Source organism: Muntiacus reevesi, chromosome 2, assembly GCF_963930625.1.
Source record: "Muntiacus reevesi chromosome 2, mMunRee1.1, whole genome shotgun sequence".
NCBI classification, from domain to species: Eukaryota; Metazoa; Chordata; class Mammalia; order Artiodactyla; family Cervidae; genus Muntiacus; species Muntiacus reevesi.
In genome coordinates, this window is record NC_089250.1 from 182,259,679 (window position 1) to 182,279,048 (window position 19,370).

General features: G+C 51.1%; 1 protein-coding gene across 3 annotated transcripts in view; it reads right to left on the bottom strand.

Annotated features, from left to right (window-relative positions):
* Positions 1-19,166, bottom strand: part of NLRC3 (NLR family CARD domain containing 3) — a 30,128-nt gene extending 10,962 nt beyond the window's left edge. For 2 of the 3 annotated variants that reach the window (XM_065924196.1, XM_065924195.1), the window contains exons 1-8: positions 18,937-19,166; positions 8,847-8,939; positions 7,611-8,119; positions 5,771-7,520; positions 4,688-4,774; positions 2,995-3,078; positions 2,283-2,366; positions 963-1,046 (exon numbers count right to left, since the gene is read on the bottom strand). In XM_065924196.1, coding sequence (XP_065780268.1) covers positions 963-1,046; positions 2,283-2,366; positions 2,995-3,078; positions 4,688-4,774; positions 5,771-7,520; positions 7,611-8,112 — 2,591 coding nt within the window. In that variant the 5' untranslated portion in view covers positions 8,113-8,119; positions 8,847-8,939; positions 18,937-19,166. The remainder of the gene's footprint in view (positions 1-962; positions 1,047-2,282; positions 2,367-2,994; positions 3,079-4,687; positions 4,775-5,770; positions 7,521-7,610; positions 8,120-8,846; positions 8,940-18,936) is intronic. The other variant, XM_065924197.1, reaches the window with a different exon arrangement.
* Between the last annotated feature and the right edge of the window lie 204 nt (positions 19,167-19,370).

Consider the following 19,370-nt stretch of genomic DNA (forward strand, 5'->3'; position numbering starts at 1 on the left):
CAGTCCTCTTGAGGGCAGACCCTGGCTTAGGCTCCTCATCTGCTGCTTCCTCCTACACTAAATCTGGAGGAGGAAGACGCTACAGGAGGAACCCTGCATTCATCCTAGAAGGACAGGCAGGCCAGGACCTCATCTGTGTGAGGCTAACTACAATCTAAACAAAATGGAACTTTCCTTGGTTCCAAAAGAGCAGGGGGAGAAAAAACCCTCCCCTCCTGTAGTTTCCTTGAGGAAACTAGGGATTATAAATCCTTTCCCTGTCCCTTTGAGAGTATGTAAATCTTTTTAAGAGCTATTAATAGAAGCTAGCTTCTTGCCAGACTTGTAGCCCAGGAATGTCTTGGGTAAGGGCCTCTGCGCCACCTCTTTGAACCCTGTGCATCAAGGAAGAGAACACCTGATCTGCTCTAAGTGCCTGCTTGTGTAAAGACAGGAGTTTTCATTTTCCTCGGCCTGAAGGCAGGAGGCAGGCACAGACGGCTCCCCCTCCCGGACAACAGGCAAATTTAGGATAAACTAAGTATGACAAACATTGCTATTCCAGTTCTCTTGTTTGAGGACAAGCTGTAGTTTTTCTTGAAAACCCACATGTAAAGGGTTGTGTCTGCTCGGCTGCAGGCAAGGGTGAGATTCCTTTCTGTCTTTGCCGTCCCACTGGCGGATCACCTTAGATGCTCACTGCAGGCTAGCTGAGTGCTTACTCCGGTAATTAAGCAGTTTCGTACTTTTCTGCATTTGTGAAGAGGATTTCCCATGTTGGCGGGAGGCTGTGTTTGTAATTATTGCCCCAACACCCGTTCTCCGGAAAAGCAGTAGAGGTCAGGTTTCCCAGGGGCCATGCAGATGGCTCAGCAAGCCTCGGGGCCTTGTCCCATCCACCCCTCTGTGCGGGAAACAGGCCCTCGGGGAGGAGAGGAGAGGAGAGGAGAGGAACTGTCCCTGCCAGCCAGCACACCACTCACTGAAGCACACAGAGGATCCGGTTGGCGGCCAAGGCCTCAGCCATGGACCTGGCGCCGTCGTCCCTGATCCTGTTGCTCTGGAGGCTGTGGAGGCAAAGAGGGGCATCACTGGTGGCGCCCAGGAGGGCGCCCGGCAGGCCCTCACCCCGCACACCCAGCCAGCGGGGGAGTTGGACCTTCCCACCACCACTCTGGCCTCAGGACTTCCCTGGGTTCTCCAGGCACCTGCCTGCTGGCTGTGGACAAGGAGCCCCTGATAACTGGACCACAAGGTCCTCGATAGTCTGAGTTGCAGCTGAAACACAGAACCCAGGTGTTGGTGAGGACGTGGAGAAATTGGAGCCCTCATCCCGGTTGCTAGTAGGAACATTAGACGGTGTGGCCTCCAAGGAAAGCAGGCCTGGTCGTTTCCTCAAAAGGTTAAACACAGGGTCACCTGTGACCCAGCGAATCCCACTGCTTTGTATCCACCCGGAAGAACTGAAGAAAGGTCCTCAAATGCTTGTGCACAGATGTGTGGAAACAACCCGTGTCCAGCAACTGACGAGTGGATGAACAAATCGTGGTCCATGTAATAGAATATTATTCAGCCTTAAAATGGAATGAAATGTACATGCTTCGACATGGATGAACCTTGAAAACATTCCACCGGGTGTAAGAAGATAGGCAAAAATGCCTTACTGTTTGATTCCATTTACATGAAATCTTCAGACAGAAAGCAGATTGGTGGTTGCCAGGGGCTGAGGGGAGAGGGGGGCATGGGAAGTGATTGCTGATGGGTAGAGGGACTCATTTTAGGGTGATGTAAATACTTAGGAACTAGATCAAGGTGTTGGTTGCATAACTGTAACTGTACTAAATGCCATTGAACTGTACACTCCAAAATGGTAAATTTTATGTGAATTTTGCCTCAGTGAAAAGAAGTAAATGAGCAAAACAGACTGGCAGTACGCATCAACTAAGGATGGATACAACCACAGGCCCCTTAAAAGAGCCCAGCAAACCTCAGCACACCTTGGGAACCGTCTGGAAATGGGATTTCAGTGTCTTGGAAGACACCTCAGGGATCATCCTGATGTCATGGCCTTGGGGACCTCCCACTCATGGAGACAGGAACTTTTCCTCGTAGATTATTTTGCCTCTCAGACCTCCTCATACCTCTGCCGCTCTTTTCCTCCCTCCCCAGTTTAGACCCTGAACACCGGCGCAGTGAAGAGCTGGACTTAGAAACTTGCTCAGCACAGAGGATGCCCTGGCATCCGTGTGGGGGGAGCCAGTATCTTGTGGCTGCTGTTGGGAATTACCTCCTGTTCCACGTACCTCAGAGAGGCCAGGGTGCGGTTAATCTTCAGAGCATCCGCCAGTGCCTTGGCCCCCTGAGGGCCAATGGAGTTACTGCGGAGACTGGCGGAGGAAGAGAAAGGACCAGTTATCCAGTTCCCAGGGAGGGAGAAGTAACTTAGACCTTTAAATCCACGCTCCTCAAAGACAATGTGCCAGGGCTTGGGCTAGACACTCAGTCATGTCTGACTCTTTGTGACCCCATGGACTGCAGCCCGCCCGGCTCCTATGTCTATGGGATTCTCCAGGCAAGTACTGGAGTGGGTTGCCATTCCCTTCTCCAGGGGATCTTCCTGACCCAGGGATTGAACCTGGGTCTCCTGCATAGCAGGTGGATTCTTTACTGCCTGAGCCAACAGGAAAGCCCTGTTTGGTGGGACTGGGGCAGAGATGTTTGTTTAGGCAAATAAGGAAGGCATTCCCTATGGTGACCCCACATGAAGGGGAGAAGGAAGCAGGGTCTGATGGACTAGTGGGCTTGGGCTGAGTGTGGAGAGGAGATGATAACACCAGGTTCAAGGTCAATATTCTGGTGCCTCTATGAGTGAGTCCCAGCAGCTGAGCAGGAGCCAAGACTTGGCTGGCTCAGCTTTCCTGTCCTTCCAGCCCACCCTGGGGAGAGTGTTCCCCAGGGGGCTTCACATGATGGTTCACAGGCTCCCCCCATCCCAGTGGTGAGGGTCCTACTTACTCCAGAGTGGTCAGGCTTCTGTTGACGAGGAGGGATCTGGCCAGAGCTTTGGCCCCTTTGTTACTGATCTGGTTCTCAGCCAAGCTGCCCGAAGAGAAGGAGAGGGTGCTTAATGTGGGTCTGTAACCTCATCACCTCTTCTGCAACTCCAGGCCTGTGATGCAAACCTGTCAGCCACCACAGCATCATCAGGGCCTGGACTCAGGTGGAGACCAGATGAGCCAGGTCCAGGAGCTTGGGCATGGTAGGGCCAGAGTGGGTGGAGAGACCGTCACATTAGCAGAGGGCCCCGTGTGTGCGTGCTCAGTCACTTCAGTCGTGTCTGCCTCTTCGCAGCCCCATGGACTGCAGCCCGCCAGGCTCCTCTGTCCATGGGATTCTCCAGGCAAAAGTACTGGAGTGGGTTACCATGCCCTCCTCCAGGGGATCTTCTCGACTCAGGGATCGAACCTTTGTCTCATTATGTTTCCTGCACTGGCAGGCGGGTTCTTTACCAATAGCACCACCTGGGAAGCCCAGCAGAGGGCCTCAGGGAGAAGTCTGATCACAATCGAGAGGACGGGCAATTACTGCAGACTCCAGCCAGGGGTGTACTGGAGAACCAGCTCTCAGTAAAAAGCAAAATAACAAAAGCCCTGATCTGTTGCACTGGCTAATTTCCATGGTGTAAATGTTCCCACCATGGCCAATTTCTAGCACTGTCAACATGTAAAAATTCCTGAAAGCCTAACAGTAAGCTGTCATGAACTTGTGACTCCAGCACACCCTTGGCCCCTGTCCTTTCTCTAAAGCGAGAAAGGAAAATGGTTGAGTTATGAAGCTGACTTTAACAAAATGTACATCTGTATCTACCTTGAGAGGGTGTACCCTGAACACACTGAGGAGTGGTCCAGAGGACCCTGAACCCCTATGTTTACCCTCCTCAGGCACAAAGGTATCTGTCCAAAGTCACCCAGAGCTCACCACTCTGACCACTATCCTCAATGACTTATTTTGGTCTGGACTCAGTCTATATTTTTGTCTTTTCAGATAAAGATGATTTCAAAAGCTGGAAGCTTATGTGAGGCTTATGAAAAGTTACTCTCTGAGTCTTATGTTCTCTAAATTCACTTCCCTAGTTCTCCCAAAGCCAGCTTCTGGTCATCACATTGATTCGGCTACAAATCAGGGTGTTATTCAGACTCGGATATGTTATTTATAGGAGAGATTTCATGAGCATATAGATCTGCTCTTTAGTTAGTATATAAACTGTCATCTAATTAGACTATTAAAGATGCAATGCTTAAAATCGTTTTAATTAGTATGAATTTTTAACTTAAAAGTTTGGATTTTTTTTAAAAGATGTAACACTGCTCAGAATACCATCCGAGAGCAAACTCTGGGAGGCATGTAGAGTGGATCGGGCCTGGCGGTACATCCGCGCACACGGTATTGGGAAAAATGGTCCTATATCTACAGTAGCATCTGACCCTCACCATGTCCTTTCTCTCTTCTTACAAGTGAGGTACCTGGGCCTCTGGAACTTTCGGGAATGGGTGGAAACAAGCAACCTGCACCCCGAGTCACATGCCCCAAAGATACCTCTCTTGGAGAGCGCCGCAGGCCACTTGAGCAGAGAGGAGGATGTGAAAAGAGCCCCGGACCCTGAGAGACAGGTGAGCACCCTGTGCGGGGTCTCCTGGGTCTGTGTTACCTGATCCTCTGAATGCGACAGTCTTTCCCACTCAGCACGCTGCCCAGCAGGTCCATCACGGGGTCCTGGAACTGGTTGGTGTCCAGCCTGGTCAGGAGGAACAGCAGTAGTGAGCAGTCCTACCACTGTCCGTGGGCAGGTGGGATGAGGCCCCTGGCAGCAGAGTGGGCGCTAAGCTCAGACACCTAGGCTGAGACCCTCCGCCGCCCCCTTCTCTCCATCCCAGCGAAGCCCGCGCCAAGCGGCTCAGAGATCTGTGTCAGGACACCCGTGTGCTCAGAGTTCTCCCACCAGGTGACTTGGGAGTTTCGGCGGCATAAACCATGGGCTTCTGACCCGCTGGGCTGTCTTCCCCGCGCTGTGTGTATCGGTAGGACACCAGCTGCCCTCCTTTAAGGATTACAGAAGCTATTCTGAGGCCCCCAGTGACCCTGGTCATCCAGCCTTCCCCTCCCTGCCACCGAAGTCCAGAGAGTGGACAGAGGACGACAGGCTAAGGGTGGAGTGAGTGGGTGTGGCCTCTGTCAGCACTGGGGTGATATACGGGGTGTTGTAGAGCGAGTGTTTTGGGGTATAAGATATACTGGTGTTTACAACCCCCACCCCCATGCCTCAGGAATGCAGCCTTCTTTGGAAATAGGGTCGTTGCAGATAACGAGCGAGGATGAGGTCATGGTGGAGTGAGGTGATCTGTAACCCAGCGTGGGGACCAGTGTCCCCACAAGAGACAGAGAGATCTATGAGAAGACAGACATGGAGGAGACAGCCGTGTGACCTCAGAGGCAGAGCCTGGGTCTGCAGGTCAAGGACTGCTAGCAGACACCGCAGGCTGGGAATGACCCAAGGACCATCCCTACAGGTTTCCCAGGGAGCATGGCCCTGCTGACGCCTTCCTCTCAGACTCCAGTCTCCACAACTGGGAGAGAAGAGGTTTCTGTCATTGGAAGCCGCCTGGGTCGTGGTCCTTGGTGACAGCAGCCCCAGGACGGGACACAGTGGGGCGTGGGGGCGGGAGGAGCCTGCCGGGTCCTCACTGTACCCTCCTCCCGCACACCCCGCGCTGCCCCTGCCCCCAGCGCCCACCTCAGGCTCCGGCAGTAGAGCAGCTGGGGCAGCAGGCTCTGGAGGACGCCCGGGCCGAGGCGCAGGGACAGGGGTGCCTCTGGGTCGCAGACGTCGGACACCTGCAGGAGGTAGGCCAGGGCGGCGCGGTGCGGGGGGCTGGTCAGCCTGGCCAGGCCCCCGCTGGCCACGGCCCCCTCCACGCTGCGGGCCAGCTCGATGTGCTGCAGCTCGCGCAGGCAGTGCAGGACGTTGACGGCCCGGGCGCAGACCGCCACGTCGGGGCGCAGACAACCCTGCAGGAGCTCGGCCACCTGGGCCCGGTAGCCCTGGTTCTCGCCCTGGGTCAGCAGGGAGCCGGCCAGCAGCGCGTTGACCCTCGGGGACAAGAGGCCTGAGAGGAATCGCAGGAAGACGTCGAGCCGCCCGTCCTCGGCCTGCATGGCCCGCTGGGCCGCGCTCCGGAAGTGCGTGAGGAAGCCCAGCCGGGGCCAGGACACGCCGCCCTCGGTGAAGAGGTCGAAGATGGCCCTCTTGGAGGCGCTGCAGTAGTACGCGGCCGCCACGAACTCCTGCAGGGACAGGTGGGTGAAGCAGTAGGCGGCCGCGGAGGCCAGCGTCTCCTCCCGCTGCAGGAAGCGGCCGCACAGGGCCGTCTGTAGCAGCGCGAGGTCCACGCCCAACACCTTCAGGTCGGGCTCGTAGAACACGTACTTCTTCCGGACCAGCCCATGGAAGGCCAGCCGGCCCAGCGTGCCCACCAGCTTGCGGCTGCTGTGAGCCAGCTGCTCAATACGGGGGCTCGCCTTGGCCTTCTCCTGCCCCTCTCCACCAAGGGCCATCCTGAAGTACCACGAGTAAAGTTCACACAGGGTTCTCGGGGGCCACAGCTCGGCGTCCGGGGGCCCTGGCCTGTGGCGATGCAGGTAGCCCAGCGCTGCCCCCGCCAGCCGGCAGAAGGCCGGGACGGTGCACATGAGGTACAGAGCCCGGTCAGCCTGAACCTGGCTCAGGACCCAGCCCGTGAGGACAGGGTCCTCGGGGAACATCTGCTCCAGACAGGTCTTGATCTCCTCTTCACTGAAGCCCCGGATCTCGGTCATCCGGTCCACCAGGCCCCCCGGAATCTGGCCAGCTGCGCCGGGACGGGAGGTAATCCAGACAGACACTTCCGGGAAGAGGTTGCCCCGGATGATGTTGGTGATCAGGTGGTCCACCTGGATCTCCTTCTTGGGGTCCGTGCAGGCCATGGTGTTGGAGAAGTCCAGGGGCGTCTTACACTCGTCCAGGCCATCCAGGACCAGGAGGGCTTTGCTCAGCGCCGCTGATGCCAGTCCTGCCTCCCCAGCATGCGGGAAGACAGAGCGGAGGAGTCTGTCTGCAGACAGCTTCTCGTGGGTGTTGAGATCCCGGAAGGACAGGGGCAGTACCAGCGAGAAGTCCTTGCCCACCTGCCCCCGGGCCCAGAGGTGGACGAAGTTCCTCACCAGGGTGGTCTTGCCCACCCCGGCCACCCCGATGGTGATGGAGATGCGGGGGGGGATGGATACCCGCGACAGGGGCAGGAAGAGCCTGTCCAGGGCGATGGTCTTGGCCGAGCACCAGCCCCCGCGCGTGGCCTCCACCTGCGTGAAGTCGTGCTCCCTCAGCTGCAGGTCCGTCAGGCCCTCCACCAGCAGGAGGCTGGTCAGCCTTGGGGAGGGGCTGCCCAGCTCGGGGCCACCCCCGGTCCTGCTCAGCAGGGCCTCCCGGTGCCTCTGTATCCTCAAGTCTGCGGGACAGAGGCCATGGGGGAGAGTGGGAGAGGGGAGGGGGAAGAGGGAGGGGGAAAAGGCCCGGGGATCCCCATCCATGGGCCTACCATTGCCATGGGGCTTCAGCGGGCATTCTGGCGTCCTGTTGGGGGGCTGCGGGGCCTGGGAGCCCTGACCGCCTTTCCCGGCCAGCAGGTCCACCAGGGCTTTCACCTGCTCGGCTGGGGAGCTGGCAGCGTGGCCCTGGCCAGCCTCCCCGCCCGGGCGCAACTCCTGCTTCCTCATGGAGTTGGGGACTGCGGCCAGGGGCTGTGGAGAGAGGCCTGGGCCTGCTGCCTCTGTCGTCCTGCCCAGTGGCCTGGGACAGGTGACCAAGCCTCGGGGCCCGGGTGGGATGAAGGCCCACCCTCTCTCCCTCCCCGGATGGCGGGCGGCCGGCCCTCGGTCTCGCCTCCAAGACGGGTTTGGTCCTGGGTGGCCACAGTAGGCCCTGCTGCCAGGAGCATCACCAGGGGCAGGGGACCCCGGTCTGGAATCTGAGCTCTGCCACTCACCGTCTGTGTGACACTGGACAGGCCGCCTGAGCTCTCTGTGCCATGGTGTCCTCATTTGTAACCTGGAAATGGGGCTAATTAGGAACAGGTCCACCGGTGAGAAGGAAAGGGTGGAAGAGGCCGATGGGGAGAGGCTGCGTGTGGTACAGTCCCAGCCCCATGGCCTTCTGGAACAGGCAGAGCCATGGTGCCGGCTGGCAGGGCTCTGGGGAGGAGGAACGGGCGGAGCACAGAGGATTACCACGCAACTCTGTGTGATATTGCAGCGGTGTGTACGTTCGTCCAGAGCCGTAGAAGGAACAGCACCACGGTGATGCTAATGCCGGTTCCGGGCTCTGGGTGACCGTGACGTGTCATGTGGGTGACCGATTGTAACCAACGTGCCCCTCCAGCGGGGGAGGGCGCGTGTAGGCAGGCAGGGCGGGGAGAGAGAAAGCTCCATCTTTCCCACTCTGTTCTTTCGTGAACCTAAAACTGCTCTAAAAACTAAAGTCTGCTACTTTAAAAAGAAAGGAGGCGACGAAAGGGAGGGTAGGACTAGTTCTCAGAGCAGCCTCTCAGGTCCTTTTCTTTTGTGTCCTATGAATCCAGGAAGCACAGGGGCTTCTCCTGAACCGAAGGCAGCATGTTTTCTGCCGGGGACAGTGAAGCGAGCACTGAGGGGCAAAGCCCCACCCTCCCATGTTCCCTTTCCTCCCTGGGGACTGGAGTGGATCCCATAGCCAAGGCTGGCCGCCCCCGTGTGTCCCTCCCTCAACCAAGGCGGGCATTGGAGGACCCCCTCCTCACCTGCAGTGGGCAGGGTGTCCAGCCCTCGGCAGCCCCTCCAGCAGGGACCCAGGCACTCAATGGGCAGGGGTTGGCCATCCTTTGTCCGCGGGTCTAGGAGAGGAAACAGGACGTGAGGCTGGGCAGAAGCTACACCTGCTGCCTTGGGTGGCAGTGGTTCTTTGAAACTGGTTGACCCACACCCTCCAGCCCTGGAGCTCTCTGGGTCCCAATAGGGTTCATTTAAGAGAAATCCACTGGAGATAGCCTTCAGGATCCAAGACACTCCTCTACCTTGGCTTTGAATTGGGCTTCGCAGGCATTTTAATCTTGGATGGATCTTTCTACCTGGAAAATACTAAAAGAAGTTTGTGTATGTGTGTTCAGTCATATCCAACTCTTTGTGACCCAGTGGGCTGGAGCCCGCCAGGCTCCTCTGTCCATGGGATTCTCCAGGCAAGAATACTGGAGTGGGTTGCCATTTCCTCCTCCAGGAGATCTTCCCAGCCCAGGGATCATATCCAAGTCTCTTGAGTCTCCTGCATTGGCAGGCAGATTCTTTACCGCTGAGCCACTTGGGAAGCCCAAAAGAAGTTTGGCAATAAGTAAAATGGTATTTTCCAAGCATTCAGTTCATGGTGACACTGAAGAGTTAGTGCAGCAAACTTGAGGTAGTGTCCAACTGGGCTGAACTACTTTGGGACTTCAGAAATAGGCCAGGGCAAGGCCACCCTCCCTCTACTTCTCCAGGTCCCTTCTGACTCTTTTAGTTCATTTTTCTAAATGTTAAGACCAAGGGGAAAAGAAACTGGCTAGGATACTGGTTTAAGTTGTGTTAATGTACACGGATTAATGGAGGTATTATTGAGGTTTTCCTTTAGATCCTTTGCTAAAACTATAGTTTTTCTTATCTAGATCTTGCCAGTTTCTTCTTTGTGTCTTAAGTATTTTTAAATAATTCTTGTTGTTATGGATTTTGTTGGTGTCAAAGAAAACAATTGGTTTTCATGTATTTTAATCTCATTATCCCATCCAGGTGTTAACTATTCCCAGTAGTTTTCATTGTTTTTCAGTTAACTCTCTTTAGGCTTTTGAGGGGTTTCCCTGGCAGCTCAGGGGTAAAGAATCTGCCTGCCAATGCAGGAAACACGGGTTCCTTCTGTGACCTGGGAAGACCCCACATGCTGGGGAGCAACTAAGCCCGTGTGCCCATAGCTATTGAACTGTGCTGTAAGGCCTCTCAGACCTTGCCTCCTGACTCTTTTGTGAGTGACAACTGCTGGACGCTTGTGCTGCAACTACTAAAGCCTGTGAGCCCTGAGAGCCCTTGCTCTGCAACCAGAGAAGCCACCGCAGTGAGAAGCCACAGCTGGAGAGTAGCCCTTTCTCGCCTAGAGAAGAGCCCCGGCAGCAGCAAAGACCCAGCACAGCCAAAAATAAATGAATTATAAACCAAAAAAAAAAAACCCTCTCTTCAGGGTTTTGAATGACTGCAATACAAATAATTTCATCCTTTCTCTAAAAGCATAACTATGATTTTGAACACTTTCTCTGCATGGCCAGACCTCACCACTGCTGCCATCAGTGCTGAGGACAGCAGTTGTGGCAGGCATCCCTGTCCGACTCCTGACTCTCCCAGGAGTAGTTCTAGCCCAAACTGTTAGACCTGATGTTTGTGACCGGTTTCTTTTATTTATTTTTAACTAAAAGTTTATTTATTTTTAAATTTATCGGCCACCCCGAGTGGCACGCGAGATCTTAGTGCCTCGACCAGGGATGGAACCCATGCAGTGGAATCTTAACTGTTGGACTGCCAAGGAAGCCCTATGACCAGTTTCTAATTAGTTCTCCTCTTGGAAAAGATTCCTTCAATTCCTCATTTCTTCTTACCATTCAGGTTAACACTGTTTAATACTTGTTGAAGGTTTACTGTGTTCCTGACCCTCTGTTAAGTACTGGACTCACATCATTTCCTTATGTTCTGTAACAATTCTCCTTACCATTGTTTCTTGCATTTTATAGAGGAGGACACAGAGGTTCAGAGAGGTTCAATGACTTTGCCCAGGGATGCGTGACCGGGAAGCAGTTGAATTGGACTAAAAACCATGGCTTCACTGACAATAATACTTGTGCTGTATAATCTACCTGCCTCTAAAGGTATGTTTCCACATTTTATAAAACTTCTAGGCTTGTCTGTTAAATGAGCAAATGACTTTTTAGCGGCATTGATCTAATCGCACGATTTATTATACTTCCAGTCATTCATCCAGCCAGCAGAGGTTTACTGGGGCCCTGATACGTGCTGCAGGCACCGGCGATGTAACGGTGAACAATTACTCCAAGTCCTCACCTTGTGAGTGTGGTGGGTGGAGGATAATGACGCTGAAGAAGAAAGCAAGTGACAAAGCAGGGCAGTTCTGATGGCAGTTAGTGCCTGAATAAAATAAACCATGCTCGTGATGGAGAGGGTCAGGGTCCAGGGGGAGGGCAGGGGGAGTCCCAGTGGCCAGGGAAAGCCTCTGTGAGAAAGCTACACATGAGCAGAGATCTGAAAGGTGGGAGAGAGTCGCGCAGAGAACCAGGAGACCAGCAGCCGCAAATCTCCTTCGTGTTAGAGCGGCAGGACAAGGCCAGAGTGGACTTCCCTGCCGGTTGCCGGAGCACAGTCAGTGAGCAAGTGGGTTCACCAAGGGGTTAGGGAGGCAAGGTCAGAGGGGCTTGAGCCCTGGTCACTGTCCTCAGGAGTGTGGACGTATCTCAGTGTGTGTGAAGCCACAGGAGGCAGTGCTGTAACCGATCTTGCCTTTAAACTGTGAGCTGCACCTGTGGATTTCCTAACATCAAACCAAACTTGCATTCCTTTTTTTTTAATTTGGTTGCTTCGGGTCTTTGTTGTGGCAAGAACTTGCATTTCTTTTTAATTGACTAAATCTATACTTTATTTAGATTTCCATAATTTTTTTTCCAGACTGTAAACTTTTCATTTTGTATTGGGGTGTAGCCAATTAAAAATGTTGTGGTAGTTTCAGGGGAACAGCGAAGGGACTCAGCCGTATATATACATGTATCCATTCTCCCCCAAGCCTCACTCCCATCTAGGCTGGCACATAACATTGAGCAGAGTTCCCTGTGCTGTATAGTAGATCCTTGTTGGTTATCCATTGTAAATATAGTGGTGTGTACATGTCCATCTCAAACTCCCTAAGTATCCCTTCCTGACTTTCTCCCCAACAGAACTTGCATTCTTGAATATAATCTTACATTTTTATTAAGCTATGTATATAGCAGGGTGGGATAAGACAAAAATAGAATCATAAGTCAATAAAACATAATATAGGAACAAGTATATATTTATATTATTTATATAGGAAGGGATTTGGTAATGTGACAAAAATATTATTTCAAGTCAATGGATTTGGCCAGCCCATGAAAAAATTTTTTGAACTGTATGTCACATTAAACACAAAATTTCTCCTTTAGGTTTGAAGGACAGTTTTGCTGGTTTTAGGACTCTTGGTTGATGGCTCTTCTCTTTGAGCACTTTGAACATGTCAGCCTACCCTTTTCTGGTCTCCAAAGTTTCTGGCCTGCCTCTTGAGAAACCTATATGCAGGTCAGGAAGCAACAGTTAGAACTGGACATGGAACAACAGACTGATTCCCAATAGGAAAAGGAGTAACTCAAGGCTGTATATTGTCACCCTGCTTATTTAACTTATATGCAGAGTACATCATGAGAAACGCAGGGCTGGAAGAAGCACAAGCTGGGATCAAGATTGCCGGGAGAAATATCAATAACCTCAGATATGCAGATGACACCACCCTTATGGCAGAAAGTGAAGAGGAACTAAAGAGCTTCTTGACGAAGGTGAAAGAGGAGAGTGAAAAAGTTGGCTTAAAGCTCAACATTCAGAAAACAAAGATCATGGCGTCTGGTCCCATCACTTCATGGCAAATAGATGGGGAAACAGTGTCAGACTTTATTTTTTTGGGCTCCAAAATCACTGCAGATGGTGATTGCAGCCATGAAATTAAAAGACGCTTACTCCTTGGAAGGAAAGTTATGACCAACCAAGATAGCATATTAAAAAGCAGAGTCATTACTTTGCCAACAAAGGTCCGTCAAGTCAAGGCTATGGTTTTTCCAGTGGTCATGTACAGATGTGAGAATTGGACTGTGAAGAAAGCTGAGCGCCAAAGAATTGATGCTTTTGAACTGTGGTGTTGGAGAAGACTCTTGAGAGTCCCTTGGACTGCAAGGAGATCCAACCAGTCCATCCTAAAGGAAATCAGTCCTGGGTGTTCATTGGAAGGACTGATGCTGAAGCTGAAACTCCAATACTTTGGCCACCTCATGCGAAGAGTTGACTCATTGGAAAAGACCCTGATGCTGGGAGGGATTGGGGACAGGAGGAAAAGGGGACAACAGAGGATGAGATGGCTGGATGGCATCACCAACTCGATGGACATGAGTTTGAGTGAGCTCCGGGAGTTGGTGATGGACAGGGAGGCCTGGCCTGCTGCGGTTCCTGGGGTCTAAAGAGTCGGACACGACTGAGCGACTGAACTGAACTGAACTGAAAGTTTCTGGTGAGAAGTCTGCTGATAATCTTATTGAGGATCCCTTGTATGTGATGATTTGCTTCTCTCTTGCTGATTTCAAGATTCTTTTTGTTTTTTGAAAGTTTGATTATAATGTGTCTTGATGTGGGTCTCTGGATTAATCTGACTTGGAGTTTGTTGAACTTCCTATATGTTTTATAGTGTATTTCTATGTGGGAAAAAAAATCAATGTGCAAAGGAGAATTATGATAGGATACTTAAAAAAAAATAGGATGCCATTTTTGTCTGGCTAGACGATAGCTGGAAGTATATGACAGTGGGATTAAGGAAGTGTTTCTTATTTTGTGAATTTCAATTGCTTAGATTTTGCTAACTGATATGTATTGCTCTCCCCACATTTAGAAAGATCACTTATAGAATTATAAAAGTAAAACACTAAAATCACATAAGTAATACAAAAGTAAGTAAAATATAAACCTCACTTCCACTCCTAAAGGGGGAACCTATTCTGGTTGATGGTTGCTTTTTTTTTTTTTAATAAAGTAGGTGCTAGTGCTATAGGGAAAATGAAAGAAAGAAAAGACATCAAGATTGGAAAAGGAAAAGATAAATGTATGTGATCAATATTCATAGTTGACATGATTATATATATTGAAAATCCAAAGGAGTCTATGATAGAACTATTAGAACAAATATACGAACATCAGGTTTCTGGACACAAGATCAATGCACAAAAAGGATCAGTTACATTTCTAGTTATTAAGTGACACTCAAATCAAAAGTAAAAATTCTAAATGCCATAAAAATATCCAATATATAAGAATAAATCTAGCAAAAAATTTTCATGACCTCTACACTGAAAACTATAAAACAATTAAGAAGGCCTAAAATTAGGGATTTGCTATGTTCGTAGATTGAAAGACTTAATATTATTAAGATGTCTGTTTTTCCCAAATAGATTAATAGGTTGACCTCCTAATCAGAATCCCAGCAGGCTTTTTGGAGAGGGGGAAGAGAGGCAAACTGATTGTAAAACATAAACAGAAAACCTTAAAATAGACAAAATCATTTCGAAGAAGAACAAAGCCTGAGGACTTACAGTACACAGTATCAAGACTTAGTAAGTAGAGGGGCTTCCCTGGTGGTTCAGTAGTTAAGATCCACCTGCCAGTGCAGGGGACATGGGTCCCATCTGGTCTGGTAAGATCCCACATGCCACTGGGAGATAAACCTATGTTCCACAACTGTTGAGCCCTCAAGCCAGGAGAAGCCAGCAGTGAGAAGCCCACCCACCGCAACTGGAGAGTAGCCCCCACTCGCTGCAACTAGAGAAAGCTTGCACACAGCAACAAAGACCCAGTGCAGCCAAAATAAATAATTTGTAAAGAAACTTCTCTTAGAAAAAAGCACAAAACCTAGTATACAGCTATAGCTATTGGTACAGGGCAGACAAGTAGACCAGTGCAGTAGAAGAGAGGGTTTAGAAACCAACCCACATATATACAATCACTTGGTCATATATGATCACTGGGTTTATAACGAGGCTTCACTGCAGTTCAGTGGGGAAAGGGTGGTCTTTGCATTAAACTGTGCAGACTAATGGGATATTCATGTGGGAAAAAGGAACCACCCCTACCTCACACCATACACAAAACATTAATTTAAGCTGGATCATAGATCTACATGTGAATGCTGACACAGTCAAGCCTTAGAAAAAACATAGGAGAACATCTTTATGAACGTGGCCTAGGTAAAGATTAAACAGAACATAAGACGCACTAACCATGAAAGAAAAGAACAGTATTTTGGGATTCAGGAATATCTGAATAAAATAAAATCAGGAATATCTGTTTAGTAGAAGACATATTTAAAAGGATGAGAAAGCAAACCACTGACTAGAAGACAACATCCCAAACACATTAATTAATCAGTAAGAAACAAAAACCCAATGAAAAATTGAGTCAAAAATTTGAAGAATATCACAAAAGAGAATATCAATAGTCATTAGAGAAATGCAAGTTAAGATCACTCTGGAAAAATGTTTGTTAGTAATAAGGTTAAATATGCATATTTCTGTGACCCAGTAATTTCCCCCTGAGATATAAATCCAACAGAAATGAGTGATTATGTCCACCAAACCACAGATCAGAATATTTACAGCAGCTTTGTTCATAAAGTCAAAAAAAAAATGGAAACAACCAATGTCCATCAACAAAAGAATGAGTTTTTTTTGAACGTTCATATAATGAAATCCTACATAATAAAGAAAAAGAATAAGCTACTGATATCCTCAAGAATATGGCTGACTCTCACAGACATTGTGAGAGAAAGAAATCTGATGCAAAAGAGACAGCCTCTGTGATTCCATTTGCAGGGAGTTTAAGATCAGGCCAGACCAATCTGAAAAGATAGAAGTGAACATAGTGGTCACCCTTGGAGGTAGTTCTGACTGGACAGGGGTGTGAGGGAGCCTTCAAAGGTGCTGGACACCTCTACCTATTAATTTGGACAGAGTAAAAATTCACTGCATGCTTAAGTTTCGAACTCTGTGTGACCTTATGGACTGAGGCCCACCAGGCTCCTCTGTCCATGGGATTCTCCAGGCAAGAATACTGGAGTGGGGTGCCATGCCCTCCTGCAGGGGTTCTTTCCCAACCCAGGGATCGAGCCAGTGTCTTTTATGTCTCCTGCATTGGCAGGTGGGTTCTTTACCACTAGCACCACCTGGGAAGCCCCAGGCACACTTTACTGGCTAAGTTATACCTCAATTTAGAGAAGGCTATGCTTGCAGTTATTGGAGAAGGAACCCACTCCAGTATTCTTGCCTGGAGAATCCCAGGGATGGGGGAGCCTGGTGGGCTGCCGTCTATGGGGTCGCACAGAGTCGGACACGACTGAAGTGACTTAGCAGTAGCAGCATGCTTGCAGCTGTCTAAAAGTTCAAATATACGTTAACGAAAACAAAGCAATTGCTCCTACAGCCTCTTCTTACACGAGCTGGAACACCCACGCCTGTGTCCTGCTCTCAGTGTGATGTCAGGGTGTGGCCCAGGTTGGACACAGCCCCCTGCATTGGATGTCCAGGTGCACTCACCGGGTAAGAACTAACTGTCTGTGCCTTGGTGGGGACAGGGTGGTGGCCAGGAGTACTCAGCACCATGTGGAAGAAGGGGCAGGCTCAGTGCCTCTAGGACATTGTCTGGAGCACTGTATATTTTTTTAATTTAAAATTTTTATTGTGGTAAAGTGCACCCTGGTGGCTCAGTGGTAAGGAATCTGCTTGCAATGCAGGAGACCGCTTACAATGCAGGAGACCCAGGTTCGATTCCTGCATCAGGAAGATCCCCTGGAGAAGGAAATGGCAACCCACTCCAATATCCTTTCCTGGGAAATCCCATGGACAGAGAAGCCTGGAGAGCCTCAGTCCACGGGGTCCCAAAGAGTCCACCACCACCACCAAAATGTACATAACATAAAATTTACTATTTTAACCATTTTTAAGCATTTGATTCAGTGGCATTGGGTACATTTACAGTGTTATGCAACACCACTAACGTCCACCTGTAGAAATTTTTCATCTTCCCAAACAGAGACTCTGGCTCCCATCCCTCTTTCCCCAGCTCCTGGTCACCACCAGGCCAATTTCTGTTCCTGTGAATCTGATGACTCTGGGTTCCTCATGTAAGTGGGATCACGCAGTGTACTTGGCCTTTTGCATCTGGCCTTTTTCACTGACCATAATGTTTTCCAGGCTCATCCATGTTGTAACGTATTATAATGTCTTTCCTCTTTAAGGCTATATCATATTCCATTTTATGGATGGACCACATTTGGTTTAGGCCTCCACCCTTAGGCAGACACTGGTTGTTTCTGGTTTTTGGCTCTTGTGAGCAATGCTGCTGTGAACAGGGGAGGACAGATTAGCGGTTCAAGGCCCTGCTTTCAGCTCTTCCGTGTGTCCGCCCAGAAGTGGGGGTGGCTGGCTCACATGGCCATTCTCTGCAGCACTCTTTTAGAAAAGCCACTGATAGTCCAGCCACACAGAGACTTCACTGGTTCAGGGTAGGGCGCCTACGTGGATGCATGGGAAAGCTGCTCAGATGGTTCTAACGAGCAGCCAGAATGGAGAACCCCTGGGCCAGAGAGAGGTTAGGCAAGCGACAAAGAAGGGACAGCAGCAGGCAGGAGTGAGTGGGGAGGAAGAGGCCGGCCTCGTGTGCCTGGGAAAGTGGGGGCTGAGCTACCCCACCCTGGGTCCCGTTAGCCACTGGCACTGGGGCAGATACTCCCTCCTCATCAGACGCCCATCATTCTTGCCCCACTAAGCCTTGCCTAGGGTTGCAGATTTATCAAATTAAGATATAGGACACCTAGTGAAATTTTAATTTCAAGTAAACAACAAGTAATTCCTTTCAATTTTTCTTTTGGGTTTTGGCTGCACCATGCAGTATGCAGGATCTGAGTTCCCCGATCAGGGATCAAACCCGTACCCCTGCATTGGGAACACAAGAGTCTTAATCACTGGACCTCCAGGGAAGTCCCCAAATAATTCTTTTAGTATCTCTCATGTAATACTTGGGACATACTTACACTTTAAAACAAAAAACCACCTCATTGTTTAATTTGAGATTCAAAATTAATAGACTGTTCTGTCATCTGGCACCACTTCTCGGATAAGAGCCCCCCACAACCTGGCTTCCACCTTTGGACCAGTAAGAACAGAGGAGAGGAGCCCAGCAGGTGGCCTGGGAGCCACCCCATTCCCAGGACCTCCCCAGGCCAACAGCAGTGGCTACTGAGGGGTGTTTGCTGCAGGGTGACCTGCAATGACTAAAGGTGAGCCCCAGAGCTTGGGGAAGTAGGGGTCTGCACTCAGCAGACAGGGAGGAAGCCTGGGGCCCAGGATCCTGGCCATGGGAGAGGACCCCAGGCCAACAGCCACCCTGGACCCGCTCCGTTGCACTTCTTCTGAGAAGGAGTCTGTGGTTACTGTCCCTCTCGAAATGATGAGCCTCGTCTCCATCCGTGGGCGCAGCTGGGTGAGGCCCCTGCTGGCTGCTCACCCAACCTAAGGCTGACATTTAGGAAGCAGGCTCTGGGTGACCGACCCCACCCCACCTGCACCACCTCCCTGGGTCCTCAGGACACTGGGCAGGTCTGGTGTTGTCCTTTCCATCTTAAGGGAGGAAGAGGGCTGCCCGGATGGGGCCCAGGTCTGCTGATTTCAAGCTTAACCACTGGGCTGCCCTGCTCAGCATCACCTCTGCCTGCCGGCAGCGCTCTCCAGCTACTTCCTGCTCCTCCCGGCGTCCTGTCGTTGCTACCTGGGGAGCTGGGCTTTGTCGCCTTAGCCCATGGTGGGTTGCCCTTGGGCATGTGTTTGTTTATCCACACTGTGATCTCGTCCTGCCCAGCAGCTCCCGGCACCCCCAGGGACACCTTACCGGAGCTGCCCCCGCCAGCCCTCCGCAGGGCAGCTCAGGCCTTAAGAGTCATGGTCCTTCCTGTCAGCTGTCTCCTCTTCCTCCCTCGTCTTGCACTCGACTTACCTCCCGAGCCTCATTTCTCCAGGGAGGCCGAGACCGGGGGACTAGGGGTGCTCCATCCTGGCACTTCTGGGCTTCACCCTGCTCCAGTGGACAGAGGCAGCTGGGCAGAGGGGAGGATGTCCTGGAAATCTCTGCGGCCGGTCAGCCGGGTCTCTCAGGATCCATCCAGGGAGGGAGTGAAGCCTTGTCCGGAGGGACTGGGCGGTGCTGACCGTGCAGGGCAGCAGGGACGTGGCCCGCCAGCTCCTGCACTCCCCTGAGTCCCGGGCTGTCACGGCAGCAGGGGCTCCTCACCTCTTCCTGTGCCGGGCTCCACCTCAGCCCTCCTTCCTGTCTCATTTCAAAAGCCAACAAGCCTCACAGACAAATGAGTGAGCCGTGGCTGCCTCGAACCAGCTCTCTGGCTTCGTCATACCCGGAAGGCCAGAGGCAGG